Genomic DNA, 24,618 nt, shown 5'->3' on the forward strand with positions numbered 1-24,618 from the left:
ACCGCCGTGTCCCCTCCACCAAGGAGGCCCTTCTCCCCGGCTTCCGGCAGTCTCTGTCCTTCAGAGCTCAGTGGAGACTTGTCCCCGGCCGCCGTCCCGTGGGCAGAGCTGCGCTACCGCCTCGTCAGGGATGTCTGCGTGCCCGGCTCCCTGCCGCCCCAGCCTCTGCCTCCGTCTTCTCATTTTGGTTTTCCCAGTCTACCCGGGACCCAACAGAGAAAGTTCCTCAACAAATAAACACCCGGATTCGCTATCACTTCCTTTAACCACCAGTCTGTCCTGCCTCAGCCAAACCTGTGCCCCGGGGCACCCCACCTCTGCAAAGCCACTTCAGGTCCCCCAGCCCACACCGCTGACTGGACACTCTAACACTGGCCACGTTCCCACTCTTCTCCCACCGCTTCACTGGGATGCCAAGGAGCGGCGGTCACTCAGGAGTTAAGGGTTCGAATCTCGGCTCCTCCAGTTACTTGCTATGTGACGCTGGGTGATCACTTAAGCTCCCTACGCCTCGCCTATGAAATGGGGGTGATGGTACTAACTGCGGGATTATGATGAGGATTAGAGGAGCTAACACACGTGGTGCAATTCAGAGAGATCCCGCACGTCAGCATTCCAGCGTCAGCTGTCCCACGTCCAGCCTCTGACAAGGACGTCGGCTCCTCGAGGGCAGCGTGCGCCTGCTCTCCTGCCATGTGCCCAGCACAGACGCGCAGACCACAGGCTACACCCTCCCTGTCCTAACTGTGCCTGCGTCCCCCACCCCACACTCGTCCGAGAGCCTTTCACAGACGGATAGCAGGATCCCCTGTCAAAATGTAATTCCTGCAGAAGTAGAGCAGCCTCCACCAAAGCTCACAGAAAACACAAGCTGTATTTTATCAGTTATAGCAGATTAATAGGCTCAGGAAACTTGTTAAATCAGAAAAGCTACTGCCCAAAAAATGACACCACAAAAACTCAAAATAAATGCAAAATTTAATGGGAAAAAAAAACGAGTACAAAGTGAATGGAAAGGAACAAAACAGTCAATGAATGAAGGAGAAAATGAATCAACAAGCGAAGAGTTTTAGAAACGCGCGTTAACATAACAGACTAGCAAGCAGCACTTCCCAGGCCTTAGCCAGTAACATGCGCCCCACTTAACAAGGAGTCCACACGCAGACATACATGAACATACATGTAGTCAGCCTGCACGGCTACAAACCACCCGTGCCCGGTTCCCACAGCCAGGGAGACCACACAGCCCAGGTTACTCGGGACAGTTCTGGTTTCTGCCTGCTGACCGGGCGTATTTGTTAACAACAACCCCTTTCTCTCTCAAAAGTCCCAGTTTGGACCATAAACTGTATGGTGACCCTTCCTTCTATCCCAAACCAACAGGGTTTATGAAAGACGTGATAGTAAATGCCAACATGATCCTACATGACAACAGTAATAATGCAAACAGATGGCAATGAGAAAAAAAAAAAGGGATACATTAGATTCTGAAGACACGGTCACATTCCACGAGGGGTAGCTTGTTAAATAACGGCAAGTTTTAAGCTCACCTTGTGCACCAAGGATTAATTTGGTCTCAGCTAAAGATGACAAAACTCCGAACACGACAGCAGGGGGACAGGAGCAGTGACTTGCTAGAGCTGATGGGACCTGTGGAGGCAGCTCAGACCCCAGAAAACCCACGTCTGTCGGGTCTCCCTGGAGATGCAGGAAGTCTTGGGCCCACAGGCAAGCCCCCAGCCACAGTTATGCCCCTCCTGTACGCCCAGGGTGGGGCCACGGGCTGCCCACGCCAGCGTTCCCAGGCTGGCCCACGAACCAGACGCTGTCACCTCCTATATAACCACTGTTCCTGCTGGGTCACCAGGCCTCATCGTCAGAAAAACATGAGCTGAGAGAAGCTATCTGAAAGGTCGTACTTTGACCCGACTGAACACACATCAGACGTAATGACCCTAAAGACGGGCCCCTCGCAGCCCACCTCTGCCTCCCGCGCTGGTTCCCGTTGCAGACGGTTCCCACGTGGAAGGAGCAGTTTTCAGTCACGACCCGAGGTGGATCTGCTGAAGCTCAAGAAGCTTAATCTTCAGGGCCCCTTCCAAGGCCTGTACCTAATTTTATTTTCATATTCTTTTTCTTAAAGAAGTCTTCCTAAATACTCAAGCTTCCAGCCCCACAAAATCCAGATCTCCCCCTGGTCCTGGCAGAGCGGTTGGAGAATGTTCGCTCTGAGCATCCGCAGAACGCGCTCTACGCCCGGCACAGAGAGCGGCTCCCACGGGAACTGCCTCCTCCTGGCCGTGCCTCAGTGGACCCAGACAACGCGCCCCTCCCCCTCCCCGTGGAACATCCTCTCGGAAGGGCGGAGGAAGCCAGGACTTGGTCCTGGAAGTCAATAAAGCAGGCCAGGCAGGAAGGGGGAAGCAGCGATGGCTGGGAGGACAGCAGGCACGAAAGGCAAACCACCAACTCAGCAGTGAGTGGGCGCAGCCTCCTGAGCCTCCCCGCCCGGCAGCGCCCGGCCGTGCGGTCCCCCGGGCGGCGCCCCGCCCAGCACCAAAGGACGTCCCTCCTGCCGCCCATTCACTTCCATCTCCCATTGTACCAGGCCCTGTTCTCAGCCTTGATACTCCCGGTGGCTGGGAAACCAACAGGAGCACAGGAGAACCAACGCTACTAGTACCTTCTTAAAATGCTGCCTACAGAGCACAGCTGAAGGGGGAAAGCTCCTTGTCTGCTAGTCCCCCCTTAAACTGTCCCTACACATCAGACACCGTCATCTCTCCACCCTGTGACTCAGCCAGGAAAGAAGAAACAACGACCTTGAGGGAACAACCGTTTCCCCCCTGAGCACTCTTTGCATTTGGAACACGCAGGGTTGGGGCGGGGGTGGGTTGAACTGGAGTCAAACATTTAACACACGCGCGCGCGCACACACACACACACACACACACACGGAGTCGGTCCCCGCTCACGGGTAGCACCGCTGGGCACAGAGACAATGGCTTGGGCTGCTGTTCCATTTACATTCACGGTAGAAACACTGGGCATGGTCTTACTCGTGTTCCTCTTTCATCCGTAAAGAAATTCCAAACATTGTCATTACAGGAAGTTTATTGCCCACCTCTCCCTGTATATTATAGGGGTGCTTTTATACATAAGAAAGGTTTAGAGATATTTTTAGTTTTTAAAAACCAGAGAATCTGTGTTATTTATGAAAATAATGGGAGAGGATATTATTTGTCTTTACGCTGGTGCCAAAATAAAAATTTAGAAGTGTTTTAAAGTTATTATTAAAATTAAGCTCTAGGTTAGAAAAATTAAAACGAAGGGGAGTCGGGCGAATTTTGCGGCAGGTGTACCAGACCACGGGGCTGCGCCCGGGGCGCCCGGCGAGCTGCCGTCTCGACGCCGAACGGCCAGGCCCAGCGTGGCCGGGCGTCGCCGGCCGGGCCTTCGCCAGAGCCGCACATGACTGCTCCGTCAAGGGATAGTGACACTGTAAATGGAAGACCAGCCACTGGCTCTGAAAAAAATAAACCTTGTCAGTTTTGGATTCCAGCATTCATGGCTTTTGCGTGTTTGCATAGAGGGTGGCCCGGGCGGGCCAAGCGAGGCTGTAAACACTGGAGTCTGTACCGGCTCCCAGGCCGTCCTCACACCGTGTTACGGGAGAAGGGTCACAGGGTGTAACTCAAGCAACTTAACACATGAAAGTCTAAAGTCCACTCTTGACATGTAAGTCTGTGCGTGCGTTAACTGAAAAATAAAAATAAAACAAACAAAACAAAAACAGACACATTAAAAGATACGCAGACCAAATCAAACGGAAGCAAAAGACAGCGAGACAGACACCGGGAAAGAGCAGTCAGTTTGGCATTGCCTGGCACAAAGCAGAGAACTCGCTTCCCTGAGTGGCGTCCCGGGCTGAGGGTCAAGATCTGACTGGGAAGTAATTTTGCAAAACTGGATTAAAATTTGAAGACTAAGTATAATCGATCAAAGCTATTCAAATAAACGGTCATGAAAAATACCGGCCCCCCCGCCAAAGGCACTCCCCACGCGCCCTGTCCCCACGGTGACCGGGGCAGGGGGAGGGGTGCTCCCGGCCACCCCACCCGGCCCACTCCAGGCCTCCGGAAGGCGGCACAGGAGAGTTCTCGCTCCCAGAGGCCAAACTGACTGGAGCTTTCTGGCATGTCCAGCAAACAGAAAAGACCTGTCTTTCAGGCCAGGCCCAGGGGACAAACCAAGGAGCCCAGGCCACATGGGGAAAGCAGGGAGACCAGACATTAGGGACGAGTCCCTGCCTGCACCCGACCTCCCTGGCCTCACACCCTGACCCGGCCACGGGTCCTCATCTTCGGTTTCTGAGTGGCTTCTCTGCAGCTTCTCTCCTAGGGGACCCTGCCTACCTTTTCCTTCACAGGATGGCCTGGGCCACGCTGCCGGGAGGTAGGGCAAAGGCACTTTGGGTGCCAGCCCTGGGTCACAGACCTCCACCCACCCCTGCCCCCTGCCCCAGGAGAAACCAGATTTCTGAGCTGCCGGCTTGAAACCCACACAGGCTCCAGCCCACGAAGCCTCCACGCCCACCACGCCGAGAGCTGGACACGGGGCCAGGGCCAGAAGCAAATGCCAGGCAGAGGGGAAAGTCACGTGGCTGAGGGAGCACGGGCTGGGGTCCTCCCTGGGGCCAGGCAGGGGCTCATCCCTCCCGGGACTGCCAGCAGCCGGGGAGGGGCCCTGGGCATCGTGACGGGGGAGATTACACAGAGCAGGAGCGTTTGTCCCAAAGCAGAGGGCAGACCGTAGGAAGGAGAGTTGGCATCCAGCTCCTACATGCCTAGTTCTGCGTCCCTCGCCACCCCCAGGCTCCCCAGGGAGAAGTCTTTTAATTGTCTTTTCCTCAGCAGGTGTCTGCGTCTCTGTGCACGTTCTGTGCGCTAGGAGACGTGTGCCTGAGCCTGTGTGCTGGGGCATGGGGAGACTGAGGCAGCGTGTGTGCACGGGTGTGTGTGCGTGTGCTGCTTGTGCATGTCAGGAAATGCAACACTGGGGGAGGAAGGGGGGCGCAGTGCTAATGCCTCAAGCACACCCCAGGGCCACAGCTAACCATGCACTCCGCGGCCCTAACTGCTAGGCTCCACTGCCACCAGGGAAGGAGGTGCCTGGGCACAAACGTCCCCAAACATTCCAGGAGGAAACAGACCCCGAGAACGAGGACCAGGATGGGGACAGCTGCTGAGTTCCCGCACTGGCAAGAGAAAGTCGGCACCTGACACCAGGGCCGGGAGATGCAGAGATGGACGAGACCCCTACGGTGTGAGCTGGCAGGGGACCACGCATGGCAGGGAGGGGGGCGGTCCCCAGGAGCCAGGACCCCTGTACCCCAGCTACGGGTGTGGAGACAGGCTGTGAGGAACGTGACTCAGAGCTGCCCCCACCTGGCCACTAGGCTGACTGCACCCCCCGTGCTGGGAAAAGCCTGGCCTCCCCAGCAGACCCCACAGAGCCCCTGCCGGGAGACACTGTCCCCCTTCAGTCCCACGTGCCCTTTAAGACAACTGCGCAGTGACTAAAGCGTGGGGGGGGGCGCTGTTAGTGCAGCTGGGCCTGAGTCCCTGCTGCCAGCGACACGGGGCCACATCCACGACTTCAGAGACTCAGGAGGGACGTGCCACGGCCGTCCAGGCAGAAACCGCAGGAGCTTCTGGAATCTGGCTGGAAATGCTGATATTCCCAGGCTGTGTCCCTCTCCTGGCCTGAAGACCTTCCCCGAGTTCCCCGAGACCCTGCAGCTCCCCCCAACCCCCGCCTGTGTGGCGCAGCCCTTGGCACAGAGCAGCAGGGGGCTGGGGGGCTGCAGGAGAGCAAATGCGGGTGAGAACCCGGCACCCGAGACTGAGACCGCGACCGCGACCGAGACCGCAGGGGTGGGGGACAGAGGGGGAGGAGAAGGCAGGACAGAGCGTGATCCGGACTGCGGGGTGTCACCGGTGAGAGAGAGAAAGGTGAGCAAGAAAGAGGTGGGACAGGGGCGCAGGGGAGAAAGAGCAAAGCGGGAAATGAGCAAAGGACAGTGAGGAGGAGCAGGAATGAGGGCAGACGCACAGGGCCCGCAGCAGCAGAGAGCGCAGGGGACAGCAGCCATGCCCGCCACCTACTTCTTCTTGTCCTTGTCCTTCCTCAGGGGCTGCTGCGAGGTGGCGTGCAGGGCCTGCGACTGCAGGGCCTCCACCGCCGCCTTCCTGCGGTTGAAGGCGTTGGTCTCCTCCTCCAGCTCCCGGCGCTTCTCCTCCACCTTGCGCTTCTCCTCCTGGTGGATCCGCTTCAGGTGCTCAAACTTCTCGTGGAGCTGGGAGCAGAGCGGGGGCGTCAGCCTGGGCAGGGGGCGCGGAGGGGCTGCACCCCGGCCGCCCTGCCCGCCTTCCTCCTGCTCACCACGGCCCCCAGGCCCAGCACCCACCTCCCGCTCCTTCTCCTTCAGCTCCAGCTCCGTCTCCTTCACTTTGTTGACGAACATCTGCCTCATCTCCTCCTCCTTCCTCTGCAGCTCACTCAGGAACTCCTTCCTCTTGGCCTCGTAGGTCTCTTGCAGGCTGCGGAGGTGCAGGAAAGCAGGGCCGGGGTGGGGTGACGGGGGAAGGGCAGGCAGAGCCAGAGGGGCAGAGCCACGGGGCACTAGGGCCACTGGGGGCCCAACAGCCTCCGCCCGGCTCCCAAGACCCCAGGGCACAGATGCCAGTCTGTGTGGCCGTGACACACACAGCCAGTCTGGCTGTGACGGTGACGACGGCTCGCTCCCTGCTCAGGCTGTCACCTGAAGGGCTGGCTGTCACCGTCGCTGTCCTGGAAGCCCATCTCCTCCAACTTGCAGCGCCGGTAGAGCTCGTAGTGCCGGCTGTGCGTCTGCTCGCGCAGGTCCTCCATGTTCACGCGGATCAGCATCTCCCGCAGCTTCACGAAGTCGCAGTGGTTCTCGTTCTCCACTGAGGGCAGAGGCCCCGTGGGGGTCGGCAGGCACACAGGTGGGCAGGGGGGACAGTGCGGGGGACAGCAGTCAGGCTGCTACAGGCAGACTCCGCAGAGCCAGGGCAGGGACCCGGGGGGACACGTGGGACAGCAGCAGGGCGGGACGGGGACGGCGCTCAGGCCCTTGCTGGGGACGGGCCCTCCCGCCACACTCACCCTGCACCACTCCCCAGGGGTACTGCCGTGCTCGGACCAGCTTGTTGCCCACCTTCACCTCCTCGGTGCTGCCCACCACGGCGAAGGGCAGGTGTGCCTGGAAAGGGGCCCAAGCGAGCGAGCGTGAGCTGGCGCGGCTGACGGAGACGCCCTCACCGCCCCCGGCCCAGGAGGAGCTGCCGGGCGAACAGAGGCCCCAGGGCCGGATGCTCACTTCCCAGCTCTCTGCAGGAGACATGTTCTAGAACTCCAGACAGGGGAGGGGCTGAACCCTCACAGCCCCTCCCCGGTGCTCCCGACTCTCCGGGCTGTTCCTTCAGCCCTCGGGCTCCCCAGGGGCTGTCGGAGCTCCCTGGAAGGACCTGAGGGCCTGGCTCCCTCCCAGGTGCCCAAACCCTGGCTCAGGCCTGCCCACGCCTGCAGGCTTCCGGTTCCTAGCCTGAGTCCAGACCTTGTGACACTCAAACCTGGGGGGACCCCCGGCGCAAAGCCAATGGCAGATTCCTCCTGTCCCTGCCCACAAGACCCAGGCCCAGCCAGCTCCAAATGCCCAGCCCCGTCCTGGAGAAGCTACGACCGGCATTCTGGGGAGCGAGTCCCCTGGGGCTGTCTGAGCTCTGTGTGGCCCCGGAGCCCAACGCTCACGTTCATCACTGCGTTAATCTCGGCCACGGCCTCGTCATCCGTGGGAAACTGGTAGATCTGGACGCCGTTGCTGACCAGCTCGCCCATGATCTTGATCTTGAACTTGTGGAGCTCACTCTTGGAGATGGTGTCAGCCTTGGCGATGATGGGGATGATGTTCACCTGCCCAGGTCAGGGGTGGGGACAGCGGGTTGGCCGGCTGTTTCGAGCAGTGGCTCCCTGACTGTGGACAGCCACGCCCAGGCCACGTCCCTGGGCAGAGGGGCAGGAAGCCAGAGAGATGAAGCTACTGCCGTGGGCAGGCCTGACCCAAACCCAGCCACCTGTGGCCATTCCAACGGGTTACAGCAACTGGCTGCAGTGCTTCTTGCAGCCCTGGCTCCCCAAGACCACCACCCAGGCCCAAGCTGGCCCCACCAGCATACCCAGCTTTGACCCAGACGCTCTGAAGGTCCTAACTGGCCTGGGCCTGGCAGCGGCAGGGGGAGGGGGCTGAGCGCCCCACAGGCAGGATGACCTGTCGGCCACAGTGGCCACAGGAAGATCTCAGAATCTCCCAGGCCAAGGGGATCCCATTTTTCACAACAAAAACGCACACCTGAGGTGCAGAGGGCAGGGCCATGAGCGCTGACGGGTGACTGTGGGATCACACGCCCTCTAGGACCCCCAAGCCTTCCTGTCTCCCCCACAAAGCTGCCCTCACAACACCCACTCCTCATTCACATCCCAGGTGTGGGGCTTAGCCCCCCTCTCCCTGGCGGGCTCAGAAGGAACCAAGGAAAACCCGTGTCGGGGAGGAAAGGGGAGGTGAAGGCAGGAACTAGAATTAGGAATTGAGGGAGAGAAGTGAGTAGAGGCTGACAAGGGAAGGGGACGCCCTGGGGTAGGGGTCCCAGGGAGGTGGAGGGAGCTGGGGGGGAGGGGCAGCAGGCTGGGAATGAGGACAGATTCAGCTGGAAGGAGGGGGCTCAGGACCAGGGCAGGGGGCGCCGGAGGAGGAGCCCAGAGCAGTGGGGGCCCTGGGGCAGCAGGGACAGACGCAAGACAGACACAGCGAGGACCAGGCCAGGGGGCTGTCTGTAAGTCCCCACCAGTCCCAGGACCACGGAGGGTCGTCCCACCGCAGCCACGTCCGTCCCAGTGGGAGACACGGAACAAGGAGGGGCCGGGGGGACACACCTTGCTGTCCAGTTTCTTCATAGTCACCAGGTCCAGGGACTTGAGGGAGTGGCCCGTGGGCGTGATGAAGTAGAGGCAGGCGTGGATCCTCGTGTCGTGGTAGTCGAAGAGCGAGCGGCGGATCTTCAGCTCCTCCTGCAGGTAGTTCTCAAACTGCGCGTCGATGTAGTCAACTATGGGCCTGTAACTACAGACGGCTCCGTCACCCAGGAGGTGGGCGGCGGAGCCGGGCCACCCGCGGGCCTCCTCCCCGGGGACAGACAGCTTCTCCTGGGGACCCCTGTCTGGGCACAGGTAGGCGGCCGCCTCTCCTGACCCTCCAAGGAGTCACTGGTCAGTTAGCTGCCACCGGGCCTCAGAGGTCGCCCCAGAGGCCTCCCCGGGCCCCTGGAATGAAGGGCTCGGCTACTCGTAGGGGACAGTGTGGAGTGAGGGGCTCAGCTACTCATAGGGGGCGGTGTGGAGTGAGGAGCTCGGGTAGAGTTTTAGAGCCGTGGCCAAGGTGGCTGGGGTGGGGGGAGCCGGCCGGGGCCGCCCTTTCCGCCTCTTGCCTGTCATCCTTGTTGATCTGGTCCCCGAAGCCCACAGCGTCCACGATGGTCAGCTTGAGCTGCACGTTGCTCTCCTGGAGGTCGTAGGTCTGGGGCCGCAGCCGCACGCACGCCTCGTGGTGACTGGCTTCCTCGGCCTCGAAGGTCGTGTTGAAGAGCGTGTTCATCAGCGTGGATTTGCCGATGCCGGTCTCCCCTGGGGAGCGGGGACAGGAGCGGGAGGAGTGGGCATCGAAGGCTGGAACCAGGCTGCCCCTGGCTGGTGGCGAGGCCAGGCGGGGCCAGGCACCGCGGCTCCGCATAAGAGAAGGGGCAGGCCCCACAACCCGTCCCTCGCTGTCCCCATGCCCAGGAGCTCTCCCTTCCTCAGTGGCCTCAGAAATAACGTGGAAGAAACAGCCAAAAGGTGGACCTGGACACAAGGCACAGCCCGTGGGACGTGTGACCCGTTTCCTGGGGAACTGGGGCAGACGCCGAGTGGGCAGCTATGTCGGCCCCACTGGCCTCCGAGGGACCCAGGCCCCTAACACACAGCCTGCTCTGCCCACCCCGCCCGGCCAGGACGGCCACGGGGCAGCAGGGCCAGCGTCTGAGGCCACCGGGGGCTCAGTCCATGTGCCCCGGGCAGCTCCAGCTCCACGTGACTTTCACTGGCTGTCGGGGGCGGGGCTCTGCACAGGCTGCCCCCCGGGGGGGGGGGGGGGGGGGGGACACGCACAGAGGGTCCGGCAGAGCACTTTGCGCCCTCCTGGGAGTCCCAGGCCTTGAGGTGCAGGAGCCTCCCAGGGCCCCGCCTGGGCTGTGCTGGTGCCGACGGGCGCTGGAGACCCACTACGTGACACTGCGAGGGGGGCACAGTCCTGTTTGCCATAGCGTCCTTGACACACAGTAGGGACAAGTAAATGAGCAAATGTTCAAGTAAACAAATGGATAAATGAATCTAAATCCCTGTGATAAACACCCACAGTTTACAAAGCACTTTCATGAGCCTAATCACCGTTTGTGCTGCATGACAACTGTCAGGTCCCAGCCCCCTCTCTGTCCTCAACTCTGGCAGAGACACCAACCAAGCCCTCGTCCGACCCCCCGGAGTCCCACCCTGCAGCTCTCCAGGAGCCCAGGGCAAGGACACCCCGTCTCCCAGGTGGTTCCCATCCAGCCTCGCCGGAGGCCGCCCCGGCTGGGCCGTGACACTCACCCACGCAGAGGATGTTGAAGCTGAAGCCCTGAGTGACCGACTTGCTGACCAGCTGGTCGGGGAGGCTGTCGAAGCCCACATGGCCGCCCAGAGAGAGGCTCCGGGGCTCCGGCTCTGCGCTCTGCGGAGACAGGAATCGAGCAGGAATCAAGCCAGGCGCTCAGCCCCCTGGGGCGAAAGGCCAAGCTGGGGGGAGGCTGAGCCTGAGTTAAACCAGCCCTGCCCCCATCGGGATTCTCAGCAAATCTCAGGACGTGTCTTGAGCACACCAGAGCTCTGACCCCCGGACTCCAGAGCCCAGTGACCCTCAGGACCCCAGAGTCCCACCTTGGAAAAGGCCTTTCGCCCTGGGAAAGGCTCTGTGCTACCTGGGATGGGCAGGGATGCCTGGGGCTCCACCCCTCCTGGCTTGGGTGGCCCCAGGGCCTAGGAAGAGGCCCCGATCAGAGAGCTTGTTCCTGCAGCCAGCTCTGAGGATGGGGTGATGCTGCTGCACCTCCCAGATCCCCCAGAGCTCCCAGACCCTCCTGTTGAAGCAGGATTCAAGCGGAGGCAGGTCCAGCCCGACCCCTCACACTCCGTCAGGGGGGTCTCCCTGCCCAGGCTGGGCTCATGGTCCTCCACGGTCACCCCCGCTCCTCACACAACCAAGCGAGGAAGTCACAGATACAGAAGCCGGCCCTCATGCAGACGGCCCACCGCTGGGGCTCAGGGGCAGTCTCTGAAGGGACGGTGACGTGACTCCCTGAGGCTTCCTCCCTCCTGCGTCAGTGGTATTCTCTGGAGACCCCTGGGTTCCTGCTCCTGCCCCGCTCCTACTCCCAGCCCACCCCAGCCCCGGCTGTTTAGGCAGAGGGTTCTGGGCGAGGGTGTGGGGGCCGGGCCCTCGCAGAGAGATGGCAGCAGGCCCCACGTGAGCCGGGGCCACTGGAGTCGGCCCACAGCACCACAGAACGAAAACACGAGGACCCAAAGCAGACGGCCACTGCCGGGCTCCAATCTGTGTGAACAGTTCCCCGGCTTCCCTGGGAACGGGGTGAAGTGTTCCCAGGCTCAGCCCCTCTCGAGGGCAGGCCCCGGACAGCTCCACGCTGGGCAGAAACAGGCCTCCTCCATTCCTGAGCCCCCCTGCCCTGACCGTCAGCTAGGAAGAGGAAGGACGGGAGAGGCAGGCGGTCAGAGTGTCACCTGCCACGTGCCCACGGCTCCAGAAGGGAGGACGCAGGCGCAGCTGAGCCAGCCTGAGCTGCTCATCAGGGCCGTGGTGGCCCTTGTGCAGGTGCAGACACGGGCCCGGGGGCTCAGGACGGGACGGGGCCCTGGCTCCCGCCCTGCACATGGCTCACCCCGGCGCCAGGGCTGAGCGCCTGACTTCTGCAGCCGTAGGCAGCACACCGCCTCGGCCTGACCCCTCCAGCCACTCCTCCCTCCGACCGGTGCCCTCCGGCACCGCAGCCCGGACCGGTCACTCTGAAGTGCATGTGCTGAGAGCCTTCTGGGCGGCTGCACCAGCCCCGCAAACACGTCAGGGTTACCCCTAACCCTGTTCTCTCCGGGGAGCCCTGTGCTAGAGCCAACCCTTTCTCCCTGTCGCCTGTCCCCAGGGCACCTCGTCCCAATCTCTCCACTCGCGCCCAGGTCCCTTCAGGGCTGCAAACATAACCCGACAACAGGGCCCCACAGGCAGCTTTCTCTCCCTGGTGCCCACGTCAGAAACAGGAAACAGAGCCTAGGATGCCGGTCGGTCCAAGCCCTTGGTGTGGTGGCCCAGGCCTTCCTCAGGCTCAGCCCCAGCCCAGCTGGTGACGCCGAATGCACTTTTCAAACTCTGCCCCCTGCCTGGGCTCTAGAGCTCACTGTCCCTCCTCCCTGACACCCGCTCTCACCTGGCCACTGGGTACTCACATTCCAGACCCCTCACCTGGCAGGGATCCCCTTTCCTTGTACTATTGGTTATCCCATTTTTATACATCTGGTTTCTCCACCTATTCCATAAGCCTCTCGAATGGCTGGGGGAGGTCAGGTTTGCCGTCCTCCCCCCTCACCACCTCCTCCCCCCCATGGCCATGCCCAGCGCGCTGGACGCCACCACCCTGTACAAGTCACTGGACACCGTCCTCGATGCCGCGGCACCCGCGTGGGCCGCCTTACACGGGGCTTCACTATTCAGTCTCCTTCCCACCTGCTCACGGCGGGTGAGGATCAAATGGAAGACAGAACAGTCAGTCTCGAGCTTCTTTCTTTTCAGGCGAGACTGAAAATCCCCCCAATTTAAGGCGTGCTGTGCTTGCAGAGAAGGCTGTGTGTTTATTCATGCTCTTCTTCCAAGGGTGACACAATCAGGATGCAATCCAACATCCTGCAGCCTGCCGCCAGAACCCACCGAGTCAGCTGCGTCTGGAAACCACACACACACAGTCACACACACACACACACACACACACACTCTGCTGTGAGTACTTACTGAGAAACAGACGCCGTCCCGTTCCTCAGTTTCCCCACTTTCTCATAGTTCCAGCCACCAGAGGCTAGGAGCAGCACCAGGGGTCTCACGTAAGCCCACCTATCACGCTCAGCAACTCACACAGCTCAGCTCTCGGGGGACGTGTGTGGAGTTCAGGGAGGTCGACACCCCCAAGCTGTAGCTGGAATGCCACCGTCATTGCAGGGGCTGCAGACCCGGGGCCATGTCTGCTCAGAAGCAGCAGGGACCAGTGGGTGTCAGCCTATGGGGCACGTGACACACATGTACACACCCGGAAGGACAGCCACGGTCCCCGAGGGAGATGGTGCTGTTTTCCCTGGTCTCAGGAGGCTGATCTGACCTCCCACCTCCGCTGAGGGGTGACTCTCATTAACGCATACACTTGGCATCAACAACACGTGATCTCAGCTGCTCTGCTTGCCCCAGGGTGCCTGCCCCCGCTGCCTACTAGGCTGAGCGGGCTCACAGCCGGGGAGGAGCCGGCAGTCTCCAAAGCATCTCCCACACGTCCCAGCTACCACGACGCAGAAATAACGTCAGCAGTTTGCCAGAGCTCCGACTCCAGGGCTGGGAGCCCGTCAGCACGATCCCACCATGGGCGTGGGCGTAGGAACAGGCAAGTGGCCCAGGTGTGACCATTGGGGGAGCGAGCCTGAGGCTGAAGTCACTCACAGAGGACAACAGAGCCAGGGAAATCACAGAGCAGAGAGAGCAAGCCAGTGTCTGCCCGACACCTGGCCTTTCCCTTTGCCCCCGGCCATACCCCCTTCACTGCCTAAGCCAGTCGAGTGGAGTCATCGTCACTTGCAACTCGAAGCATCCTGGCAGCTACAGTCTTCCTGGTGACACTATCTGGCTGCTGAGGAACAGGGAGGAAGCAAGGAGAGCCAGCAGAGAGCGGGACGGTGTGGACGGCAAAACGTCTCAGGGTTGACAACCGAGGGAAGGAACGCATGTCACAGATGAGGACCACCACGTGCAAACCAAGCCCAGCAGATCACACGGTCTCTTAGTTTTTTCCCACCATGAGGGGCAGATGTCACGATTACCCCCATTTTACAAAGAAGCTGGGGCACCAGGCCGGGCAGAGCAGGGATGTGACGGCCAAGCCCAAACCACTCTGCCGCATCACCTCCCTACTCGCAGCAGGCGGCCAACCCACCCTCGCCCCACCCGCACCCTGGACACCCTGCTGTGTGCCAGGCACCGGGACGGCCGAAGGGTGAGGACACCACAGCCTCAACCTCAGGGGGCTCAGGTCAAACACAGATGCCTACAGAGCCGGGCAGGTGACACGAATGGATAAAAGGGAGCACAGTGATAACCATGACAACGATGACAACATTTATCAAGTGCTCGCTGCGTGCAACTCTAATTCAGTCTCATCCAGTCCACCCGTCGGGCCTACCACGTAGGCGGCAATAGGATTTCCACCGTACAGATGACACAACCGAGGCAGCAAAAGGTCCTGTAACCTGCCCGAGACCACGCTGCCCAGGAAAGCGAAGCCAGGATGTGGATGGAGACGGCAGGACCATGAAACCCACGCTTCGGGCACGTGGCTCTGCTGCGCGCTGGACGCAAGGCAGCCGCTGGCACAGCCGGGAGGTGGGCACGGCGGGAGAGGTGGGCACGGCGGGGACGGCAGAGCCTGCGCTCCGCTCAGTCCACGGCGACTGCCGCTCCGCAACTCCCAACTGGGGGAATGAAGCAGGGCGAGCATTGCTGAATCTTTCAAGTTTTCAAGAGAATCCAGAAATCCAGATTTTTATGTGAAATCCTGCAGTTGTCAAAGGTTGACAATCCATACACACTGCGAATACCATGCGGGCCCAACACAGCAGGTCGGGGGCCAGTCTGGGCCAAAGGCCTGGCAGTGCAGCCGGGCCTGGCAGGAGAGTGGGCGGGAGGGACAAGCCCCGTCTCCATTCTTGGGTCACAGAGGCCCACGGACACTGCGCCATCGTGAGGAGCCTTGGAGCCAACAACTCAACCTGGAGCCTGACGGGAGGGGGACGCTACAGCCTCTGGCCCTGCCCACACACCCAGCTCCCCGGTGCTCACTCAGGGGGCTCTAAATGTCTTAAAGCCCCAGAACAGACAGAGAGTTGGCAGCCCTAAGCTCTGCTCGCACAGTGAGAAACTCCATGGGGCCATTATCCCGTCTCTAATCACTAACAAGCTTTTGCTCCTGAGCCAGGCCCCAGGCTTCTGTGTCATCGTTTCTCTGGCTCATCAAAGACAACCACCAAAATAAAAACTGCTCCAGCCGCTGCGTGCCTCCGTGCCTGGCCGTCCAGAACAAAATAGAGAACAGCATTTTGTTACGCAGCCCAGCGGATAACTAGGACGCCCTTTTCCTGATTGGGAAATGCGTTCTCTGAGCCTTCGAAACAGCTCTGGCCACTGGCCAAGAGGGGCTGCCCCTTTTACCAAGAAGCAAGGTGGGATCTGAGCGGACCGTGTCTCACCGTCGGCCCACACACACAACACAGGCTTTTTATCCAGAAGGAACTGGAATCTGCTGAGTGTCTTAACCGACAGAGCCAGGAAAGCTGTGAGTGAATCAACAGCCCTGAGATCAAACCTCTCAAACCAGACCGGCTGCTGGGGTGGGAGCAGAGAGAGCTCCCACCACGGGCGAACCTGGCCGCCGAATCCTCGACACAGAGCAGCTTCCTGACCCCAGGTCTTCCATGGAGTTCCCTGGTGCCCTGGACTTCGGACATGTTTCTCCGCCTGGGGTCCCCTGCCTAGCACCCACTCACCGGTGCACCCGGCCAGGCACACAGGAGGCCCACTCCCCAAGACAGCTCCAGCTCTGGGCTGGCCCTACTACGTCACCGAGCAACGAACCCAGGAGTCACTGCGCCACCGGGAGCCTTCTCCACCCGTGTTCCTGGCACAAAGCACCCCACCCCCAGCTCCAGACACTCCCAGCAGTGTGGCCTGAAATAGCCAGAGCAGAGGCCGCGGGCCAGAAGCCATGGTCCTAAGCACAACTGTCCTTGAGCCCAGGAAGAATCCTAGGAATTTTCCCAGGAAAGGCTTAGGCTCTGGTCCCAGGATTCCACAGCAAGTCTCTAAGCCCAGGTCAGAGGTTACGGGAAACAACCAAAGGGACACATGTGGGAGGGTGGGGGTGGGGATGCCGCTACCATGGTCCAGGGAGGAAGAACACAAGCGGGATGCACCTGAGGACACCTGGGAACCGAGCATCTCTCCTACGGCGGCAATGGAAAACTTGGGAGAAGATGCAAGCAGGATCCACCCTCATGGTGCCAGCAAGACAGCCACAGTGAGACTGCAGTGGGGCCACCGGTCACCCTCACAAGGCCAGTCCTGCCCCACCCCACCCTGGGAAGAGATGGAACCTTTGGCAGCAAAACTATCCCCAGGAGCCCAAGGCCACCCTTCCCTGACCCCAGCACCCCGTTCTCTCTGCTCCCCTGTCCCGCCAAGAGGCACTTTCTTCCTCTTCTGCACTCGGACAGCCAGGCTGCAGCGTATTAATTTGAGACGGTTTGTTTCACACTTGTCTTGTCAAAATCACATTTCCCGGAAGCTCAGAGTCAGCCGCTGGTTGTGGGCCACGCTCACCGCCCTGGCCCCCAGGCCCAGGATGCAGACACATTCGTGGGCTTTGCTGCACTGCCTGAGAGGAAGTGGTCCAGCCCACCACAGAGCAGACGGGGTGGGCGCTCAGGGTCACAGAAGGGACTGGAACTCCCAGTGCTCTTATCTCCTCACTTGGCTCGGGGACTCCACAGCAGCCACCACTGCCTCGCTACAGGGAAAGCCGCAGGTGGTCTGGACGTCACCGGAAGGAGGAGGCAGCCTCTGCTGCACGGCCAGTGAGACCCCAGCCTGGGAAGGCGGACGTGGGCAGAAAGGCGCCCCTGCCTCCCTGCCCCCCAGGTAGATGCTGGTGCCGGGAGGGGCAGAGGAGAGCATGGCACCTGTGTGCCCTGGCAGAGGTCCACAGGGCCCCGCTGGCCTTCCCACACCAGCACCAGGCAGGGTGTCAGGCTCACACCCCGGCCCCACAGCCAGGTCTGGCGAGCGGACTTGGGTCCAACCCCAGCCCCAGCCCAGGAGGCCCCTCAGAGAACAGCCAGCCACCGCGATCTGAAACGGGGCCTCATTCCCTCCACCCAGGCTCTGTCCCTCTCACGTGGCTGCTAGGATAGGGGCCACCTGAGGCCACGTGTTCTGAGAGAACATCTCATTTGCCCGAGAACACCGAGGGCAACTGCAGCGGGAGCCAGGATGCCCCTTGCCCTGTCCTCCCCTGCCCGCTCCCAGCCAGTTCCCCACTCGAGCCCTGAGGATGCAGAGAGCACCCCAGGGAGCCGGCAGAGAGGGCCCCAGCCCTGCCACAAGGGCACGCCAACCTTGGGGTGTCCCTTTCCCAAGCAGATGTGTCTCCCGCCTGTCTGCGTGGTTCCACATCTGGTAGCCTGGCATGGCCTGTGCCTCGGAGCCGTGCCTGTGGACCCCGAGACCCCAGCTGGCAGCATGGAGCACGGAGGCTGCGGAGGCTGCAAGGGACACGGCCTGGCCGGCCCGCAGGCCCTCTGCTCTCTCATCCTGCAGCTGCTGGCCTCTGGTGGCTGGACTCGAGCCACGGAGAGACAGTCATGGCGGTTACTGCCCCAAATGACACTTCCACCCAGCCCATCCTCGGGCTCAGACCTCAGAGGACTCCAACCCCCCCCCCCCGTCATCTCCAGGGGTACTCGGATGCTGGGGTTGGGGTCTCGGGCCCACCTTTACTGGCCAATGACCAAAGTCCGCATTCTCACCCGACCTCAGGCTGCTGCCATCAAGATAACGGTACAAAGCATCCGGTGTCCTCCCTGCGGTCCAAAGCTTTTGACAAGAGTCAGACCCTGGGTTCCCAGCCGCCATCCGTTCTCCCTCCGCCTTGGCACTGTGACCACCTCCTTCTTGCCACTTCTCTGTGCCCATCCTGGTCAGGCTCTTACCCTGTGCCTCCTGGGGTCACCAGTGCCTTCCCTCCAGCCTCGCAGCTCTGACCCATTTCAGTCACGATCCTGAGCGGACCTTCCTGCTCAGCCCCCAGGACAGGACACGAGGCCCATGAGGGAGGGAGGGCAAGGGGCATCCTGGCCCTCCTGGGACAGGGGGCGGAGCTGCGTCCTTGCAGGGGTGCTCACGTGGGACCCTCAACACCACCAGGCAGCGAGAGTGGCACAGATGTCCCTTGCTCCGCTCTCGTTCCTCCTGCAAAACAGCTTGGCAAGGGGGCTGCTGGCCATTTTCACAGGACAGGGAGACACCACACCACTCTGTGACAGAGGCCACCAGCCCCACTTAGGTGGCAGGGCCGCCTCCCACGTCCCTTCCCACCAGGTCTTGCTCCAGGAGGGAATAGGCACTCCCTGGGTCGCCTGCTTCGTGGGGAAGTGTCAAGATTACAGGGGTGACAACGGAAGTGGCAGGTGGTGCTGGGGATGAAGCAGACGGGGGTGAGACTGGCTGGGAAGACGGCCAGCATGAGCCGCACGTTTCTTCCCTCGCCTCCTCCAGCTTCGCTTTCCCGGGCCCTGGAGGATCCTCACCATGGAGCCTGACCTGCCCCCCGGGATTGCGACAGGGGAAACACAGGAGCTCGCCCTCGGGGCAGGAAGGGACGAGCCCCAGGGTCAGAGCCCCAGGAAGGAGAGGCAAAGCGAGAATGGACGGAAGTCTGGCTGCCCAAGGGGGAAACTCCCCAGAGGTTCTGTCCCACACATGCACACACAGGAGACACTGATTTTAACCCCGGGGCTGAACCAGGGTTGAGCAGGGCCCAGTCAGGATGTCAGGCTGTCGATCCCGGAGCTGGCAAGATATCTTAGCGCATTTCCAGACATGCCACAGACTGCAACTGACCATCCATGAATTCTTCGATGAGTATGGCTGTGCCCATTTTATAGCAAGATAAAGGAAGAAACGATTTTCCCAAGACGACAAGCCAAGAGGGGAGAATTGAGTCCAGACTCCTAAATTCAGGCCAAGCTCCACCCCGTCTCCACCCAAATGCAACCCTAAGTCCTCCCAAGAGGCTGACAGCCCAAAGCGTGGAGGGTGTGGAGACTCTGGCTCAACCCGGTACAGCAACCAAGTCCCTGAGCTCAGGCTCTACGCCCTCCCCTGAGTCAGTCCCTTCTCTGTGCCTCGGCCCACCATGGGGGTAACACCCCAAGTCCTCCCAGAACTGGTCCAAGAGCAAACTTGGGAAGGTACGGGGAGACGTCCAGCCCACAGCTGGGCAGGGCAGGCCTCTCCGCTAACCCTCTGGAGGTACAGTGACGGCAGTCCCTACAGAGAGTGCCATGTAACAGGCAAACACGCTCTCTGCTGCCTTCTTCCACAGAGGGCCCGTCTTCACGTCCCTGTGGACACTAGGTATCGTGGATTTATTTATTACCCTTACCACATGCCAGACACAGCTCTCAGTACCTCACCTGGATTGTCTCACTGAATCCTCAAAATAACCCTGTGAAGGAGGTAGCTATTTTTATCCCATTATACAGATGAGAACATGAAGGGTTAAATAACTTGCCAAGGTCACATGGCCAGCAAGCAGCATCTAGGCTTTCCATCAGGCTGTCTGATTCTGGTTAGTCTACATACCACTCCCACCTGCAACATCAACTGCTAGAGCAACCTCTGGCCACAGACAAGACCCAGACATAACTTTCCGGTCAGCCGGGCTCGGAAAACGCACAGACACACACGCAGAGACACTCAGGCACACACAGGTCTCCCGGCCTCCAGACAACCAGCGGGGCCGTCGGGATTCAGGTGCCGCCCACCTTGGGTACATAAATTCCAGCTGACAGCACAGGGCTGACGTGAATCTGAGCGGCCCAACCTCTGAATCTGCTCCTCCTGTATGTAAACTTACTTAACTGACACACAGCCCCCCTTCCCAATGGGAACAAAACACCCTAGAGTCTAGAAATTATGAAACCAAGAGCGCCTGCGTTAATTATGCATATTTCCAAAGTAGACCAACAATGTATTTCCAGATTAAAGGGAAAATTTACATATATAAATTCAGATGGCAGTATTTATAGCATTAATTACGTAAGACCTGGCTGCCTTATTTAGCCCCAGAACCAAGTCGCTATCGTCCCCAGATTCAGAATTCCCCCCTCCGCCCGACAGCCTGGGCCCTCCTTCCCCTCCTCCCCTGCTCTCTCCTCCCCCTTCCAGCCGCCCAGGGCCTCGCATGCTGGCGAGAGGACACAGCTTCCTTCACTGTCCCAGCCTCCAGACACACCCAGATCCAGCCTTAGACACCAGGGGACGTGCAGACACAACCCCAGCAGGCCTCCCTCCCCGGGGTGAATTACGAAAACCTTTAGTTAGTTGGCAGGCTCAGGTCCAGAGAGACCCCTGCAGGGACCACCAGGGACGTCAACCCTGCAGAAGGCGGACCGGACTGGGCCCCCAACAAACGCCCACCGGGCCGAGTCTGGGCTCGCTCCGGTTCCCGGGGAATGGCTGCCGCAGACCCGACCACTGAGGCCTGACCTGCCTGGGGTCGCCCCGGGATCGCGCGGCGCGGGGCGGAGGGGAGCAGGGGAGGGAGGGAAAGCAGACCAGGGTCTTCAGGACTCAAGTCTGCAACTGCCCCGAGCTGTGCGGGGGACTCCCTCGGACCCCCCGGGCTTCATCCTCACCGGCTGCACCCATCGGACACACCTGCGCGGCCAGGAATCTCCCCAGCTGTGCGGAAACAAACCCCCCGGGCGCAGGGGTCTGGAGCATCCGGATCCTCCCCTGCGGCTCCCGGGGCCCCGGCTGTCTTCGCACCTGCCCGGAGCCGAGTGGGTCTTCGCTCCTTCCCGCGAACGGGGTCTGCCCTGTCTGCGCCCGCGGGGGCGACCCCGGCCGGCCGCCCCGCAAGGCGCCCCGGGCGACGCCGCGGTCCCCCCGCCGCGAGCGCGGCCGACAGCCGGCCCCGGTGTCCCGGCTCCGGGCGGCGTCGAGGCCCGCGCGCCCCCGGCCGGGCAGGGCGGCCCCCGCCCCGCGCCCCGGTCCCCCGCGCGCCGCGCCCCGGGCCTCACCGAGACGCGTTCCAGGTCCGCGGCCGCCATGGCGAGCTCCGCATCGGGCGCGCGGGCCGGGCGAGCGCGGGGCCGGAGCGGGCCGGGCGGCTGCGGGGCGCGCTCCGCGCGGCGGCTGCGGCTGAATGGATCCAATATGGCCACTTCCTGGAAACTCCCTCGGCCGCGGCGGCGGGAGAAGCCGCGGAGCCGCCCCCGCCCCCGCCCGCGGGACCGGCCTCCCGCCCGGCCCGGCCCAGAGCGCAGCCGAGCCCGCCGCGCGGACGGCGGGGTCCCTGCGGGGCGGGGGACGCCGGCTGCGCGGGCTGCTGGGACTTGTAGTCCGCGAGCGGGGGGCGCGCGGCGGTGTCGGGGGACCCGCCGCGTGTCCCCGGGAGCCGGGGGCCGAGCCGGGTGGGGGCGTCCCGGGGCGCGGGGGGGAGACGCAGGACGCAGGGGGCGCCTCGGGGGACGTCCCCACCGGCTGCCTTCGCCCGCCGGAGCCCGCAAGCTCGCCGGGACCACCGGCCGGAGTGTGCGTGAGCGGCGGGCGGCCCGTCGGGTCTGGGCGAGGCCGCCTCGGCCTCGTCACGCGGCGCCGCGGGCCCCACCTGATGCCCCGCCGGAGCCGGGGCGGGAGCCGGGCGGGACCCGCGCGTCCGGCCAGGCGGCCTTCCCGGGCGAGCGACCAGCCGCCAGCGCCTTGCGCAACCGACGAGCAGGATGCGCAGCTCGGGCTGCGGTTCGCACAAGAGAAAAGCGGAGTTCGACGGTCCAGGCATCGCGCTACAAGTGACCGTCACCCTGCCTGCTCCGAGGGCTTGGGACCACGTCCGGGTGGCTTCCTCTCCTGTGCAGAGGACGACCGCCCCCAACGGGTGCACATCCCCTCTGCCAATCTCACTGCTCAAAATGGGCACAAAACTCGGAAAGTTAACGTCTGTGCCCAAGCCGGAGGCCTCGGGGTTCCGTATCCTTCTCACTGACTACCCGTACAAAAGCCGGCCCCCAAATCCTCCGGAACCCTCCTTTTCTTTCCCTGCCCCCTCTGCCTTTCTGTCTGCTCTCTGGGGACGTGGCAAGGTTTGCCCCCTGCCCCTTGCTGGCCTCATCCCGGGTTGGTCCACCCTCCACACAGACACCCCCGACACCCCACCCCGTATCTCCCTGAGAAACGACCTGGCCTGTCCCCCGCGCTGCTCGAGGTTCCTGAGGACCACGTTTGAACCTGGCACACCTGGCTTAAGAGGAGCCCTTAAGGAAGACACCTGTGACCTTCTCATCCTGAAGTGGCTTTCCCCTCCTTCCTTCCCAGGCAAACCGTAGCTCGTCACCAAGGCGAACTGACATCCTGCTGGACCTTCCTGATGGTGTTTTCACTTTGGTCCTCTCTCTATCATGCGGTTTCCAATGTAGTTATAGCATCTGGGAGGAACAGGGCAGAGCACTGGCTCAGGGACCGGATCTATGGCGAAACTTCCCGGTTGGAATCCTGCCAGCTTTTTAACCTTAGGCAAGTTACCTATCTGTGCCTCCCTTTCCTCATCCCCAAAATGAGATATATTGTACATACGTATCTCACAGGATTAAATGAGATAAAATGCGGACTTTAAACTGTACTTAACATGTAGTGTTAAATAAAGTCTCCCTCTCTAGACTACAAGAGCCTCGATGTCAGAGCCCAGAGAGTGTGTAATCAATGTTGAATCGATCATCCTAGACTGTATTTGCTGTTCCTTTTTCTGTAACTGCTGTTTCCTTGTCCTATATCACTCCCAGCTGCCATCTTCTGCATCGCAACTCTCTGGAATTTGCCCTAAATTATCGTTAAAATGGTCTTGTATGCCCACTTGGGCATATTTCAAAACATCTACTTCTGGCAGCCCCAGCCAGTAGTTACGAGAAGGAAAAGCCCAGATTATGGCTGACTTCCTTCTCTTGGGATATGTTCACGCTACTAGGAGAATTTACTCCCATTTCCCAAGGCCCAGATTTCTTCCTCTTTTTACGCTGCTGCTGGTCCGAACTTAGGAAGGAGTGAGAATTACCTGTGAAGACTGAAAAGGTGAACATAGCCATCATTTCTCACATGGCAAAGTGTTATTTCTATGGCAGCACTTGTGAGTGTTCTGTACACACCCAGGGACATTCATAGATGTTAGAATACAATAAAGAAAGATCGGTCCCACGGCCAAATAACTGTGGGAATACGGAGCTCCATACAGGAAAAGGTTTCTGCAGAAGCCCTCAGAGGTTTTGCTCCGCCCGTGTGCGTGGTCCCTGTCTGAGCAGAACGTGGAACACGCAGCTGTCTCCCAACGTCGCCCCCCGATACACACCCAGCACCACCCTGAGTGTGAACGTGACAGATCCCACGCCCAGAAACTGGAGTTCTGCCTCCGGTTCTCTTGCTCGTCCTTTACTTTTGTTTATAGTTTCTTTCGTCATATAGTTTACATTTTTTATATTGTCAAGTTTACTTGTTATTGTCACCTTTGCTTCTAAAAGTAAAGGCTCTTCCCTAAGTTCATAAAGCTATTGTCTTTGTATTTTCTTATAAAACTTTAAAAGAATTTTTGTCACATTTAGGTGATTTGTTTGTGTGTGCCAAACTGGTTGTTTCGTCTTTCTCCACTGATGTACCATGCTAATTGTACCATAGATTAACTTTCTATATGTGTGTGTAGGTCGTGAATCAGTTAGGATTAGGGTCAGTTGCTTCAACAAGATAGAAGTTTCTTCTTTTCTTATGTTGTCCAGGTAGGTAGTCTAAGACTTATGCAAACCTCTACGTACACCTCCGTCTTGTTCCTTGTCCTTGAATGGTCCTGTCTTCACGGTCAGTGTGGTGACAGCTGCATCCCAGGCAGCAAGAGTGGATGATGCTGATACGAGGCAAATGAGCAAACTCTCAAATGATTCCAGAAGCTGCCATACGGCACTTCCGCTTACATCCTATTGGCTGGAGCTGGGAACTGGGGTCTTTATTCTGGCCATAATGTGCGCAGCTGAAAATTCCACAAACTGTTAGAGGAGGAGAGGAGATGCTGGGAGAGAACAGCCATCTCTGCCAAGTCTGTCTCCAGACTATTCTATTCCAGTGAGATGTCTGGAAAGTTTTTTTCAGTACTTTAAAATTTTTGTTTATCGGAAAATTAAAATGTAAAAAATGACAAGCAAGAAAATAATCAGCATTCACCACCATTCAGAATCAACCACAGATAATTTCTTAGCCTATCCACCCGCTTTTTAGAAAAATCACATAAGCTGGGCGCAGTGGCTCACGCCTGTACTCCCAACACTTGG

At 60.3% G+C, this 24,618-nt stretch overlaps 1 protein-coding gene across 2 annotated transcripts; it reads right to left on the reverse strand.

Moving 5' to 3' along the window:
- Window positions 1–960: 960 nt before the first annotated feature.
- Window positions 961–21,442, reverse strand: SEPTIN8 (septin 8). 2 transcript variants are annotated; one of them, XM_069483603.1, is made up of 10 exons: window positions 21,334–21,442; window positions 10,765–10,885; window positions 9,567–9,762; window positions 9,016–9,196; window positions 7,837–7,998; window positions 7,192–7,288; window positions 6,824–6,992; window positions 6,470–6,602; window positions 6,168–6,358; window positions 961–3,526 (listed from the first exon to the last, which is right to left on the reverse strand). In XM_069483603.1, the coding sequence occupies exons 1-10, from the start codon at window positions 21,361–21,363 to the stop codon at window positions 3,484–3,486; spliced, it is 1,323 nt and encodes a 440-aa protein (XP_069339704.1). In that variant the 5' UTR covers window positions 21,364–21,442; the 3' UTR covers window positions 961–3,483. The 2 variants fall into 2 exon arrangements, with proteins under 2 accessions (XP_069339704.1, XP_069339705.1); XM_069483604.1 differs by having other exon boundaries at window positions 961–3,759; window positions 9,016–9,202.
- Window positions 21,443–24,618: the final 3,176 nt, after the last annotated feature.

The sequence above is a fragment of the Eulemur rufifrons genome, chromosome 10, assembly GCF_041146395.1.
Source record: "Eulemur rufifrons isolate Redbay chromosome 10, OSU_ERuf_1, whole genome shotgun sequence".
Taxonomy (NCBI): domain Eukaryota; kingdom Metazoa; phylum Chordata; class Mammalia; order Primates; family Lemuridae; genus Eulemur; species Eulemur rufifrons.

What these genes read in the sequence shown, in the direction of transcription:
- SEPTIN8 (XM_069483603.1), bottom strand. Translation starts at nt 21,363, where the DNA reads ATGGCGGCCGCGGACCTGGAACGCGTCTCG. An exon ending in CTTCAACATCCTCTGCGTGG is followed by an intron (nt 9,763 to 10,764) that starts GTGAGTGTCACG and finishes CCCGCTCCCCAG; the next exon opens with GGGAGACCGGCATCGGCAAA. An exon ending in CAGATCAACAAGGATGACAG is followed by an intron (nt 9,197 to 9,566) that starts GCAAGAGGCGGA and finishes CTGTAGTTACAG; the next exon opens with GCCCATAGTTGACTACATCG.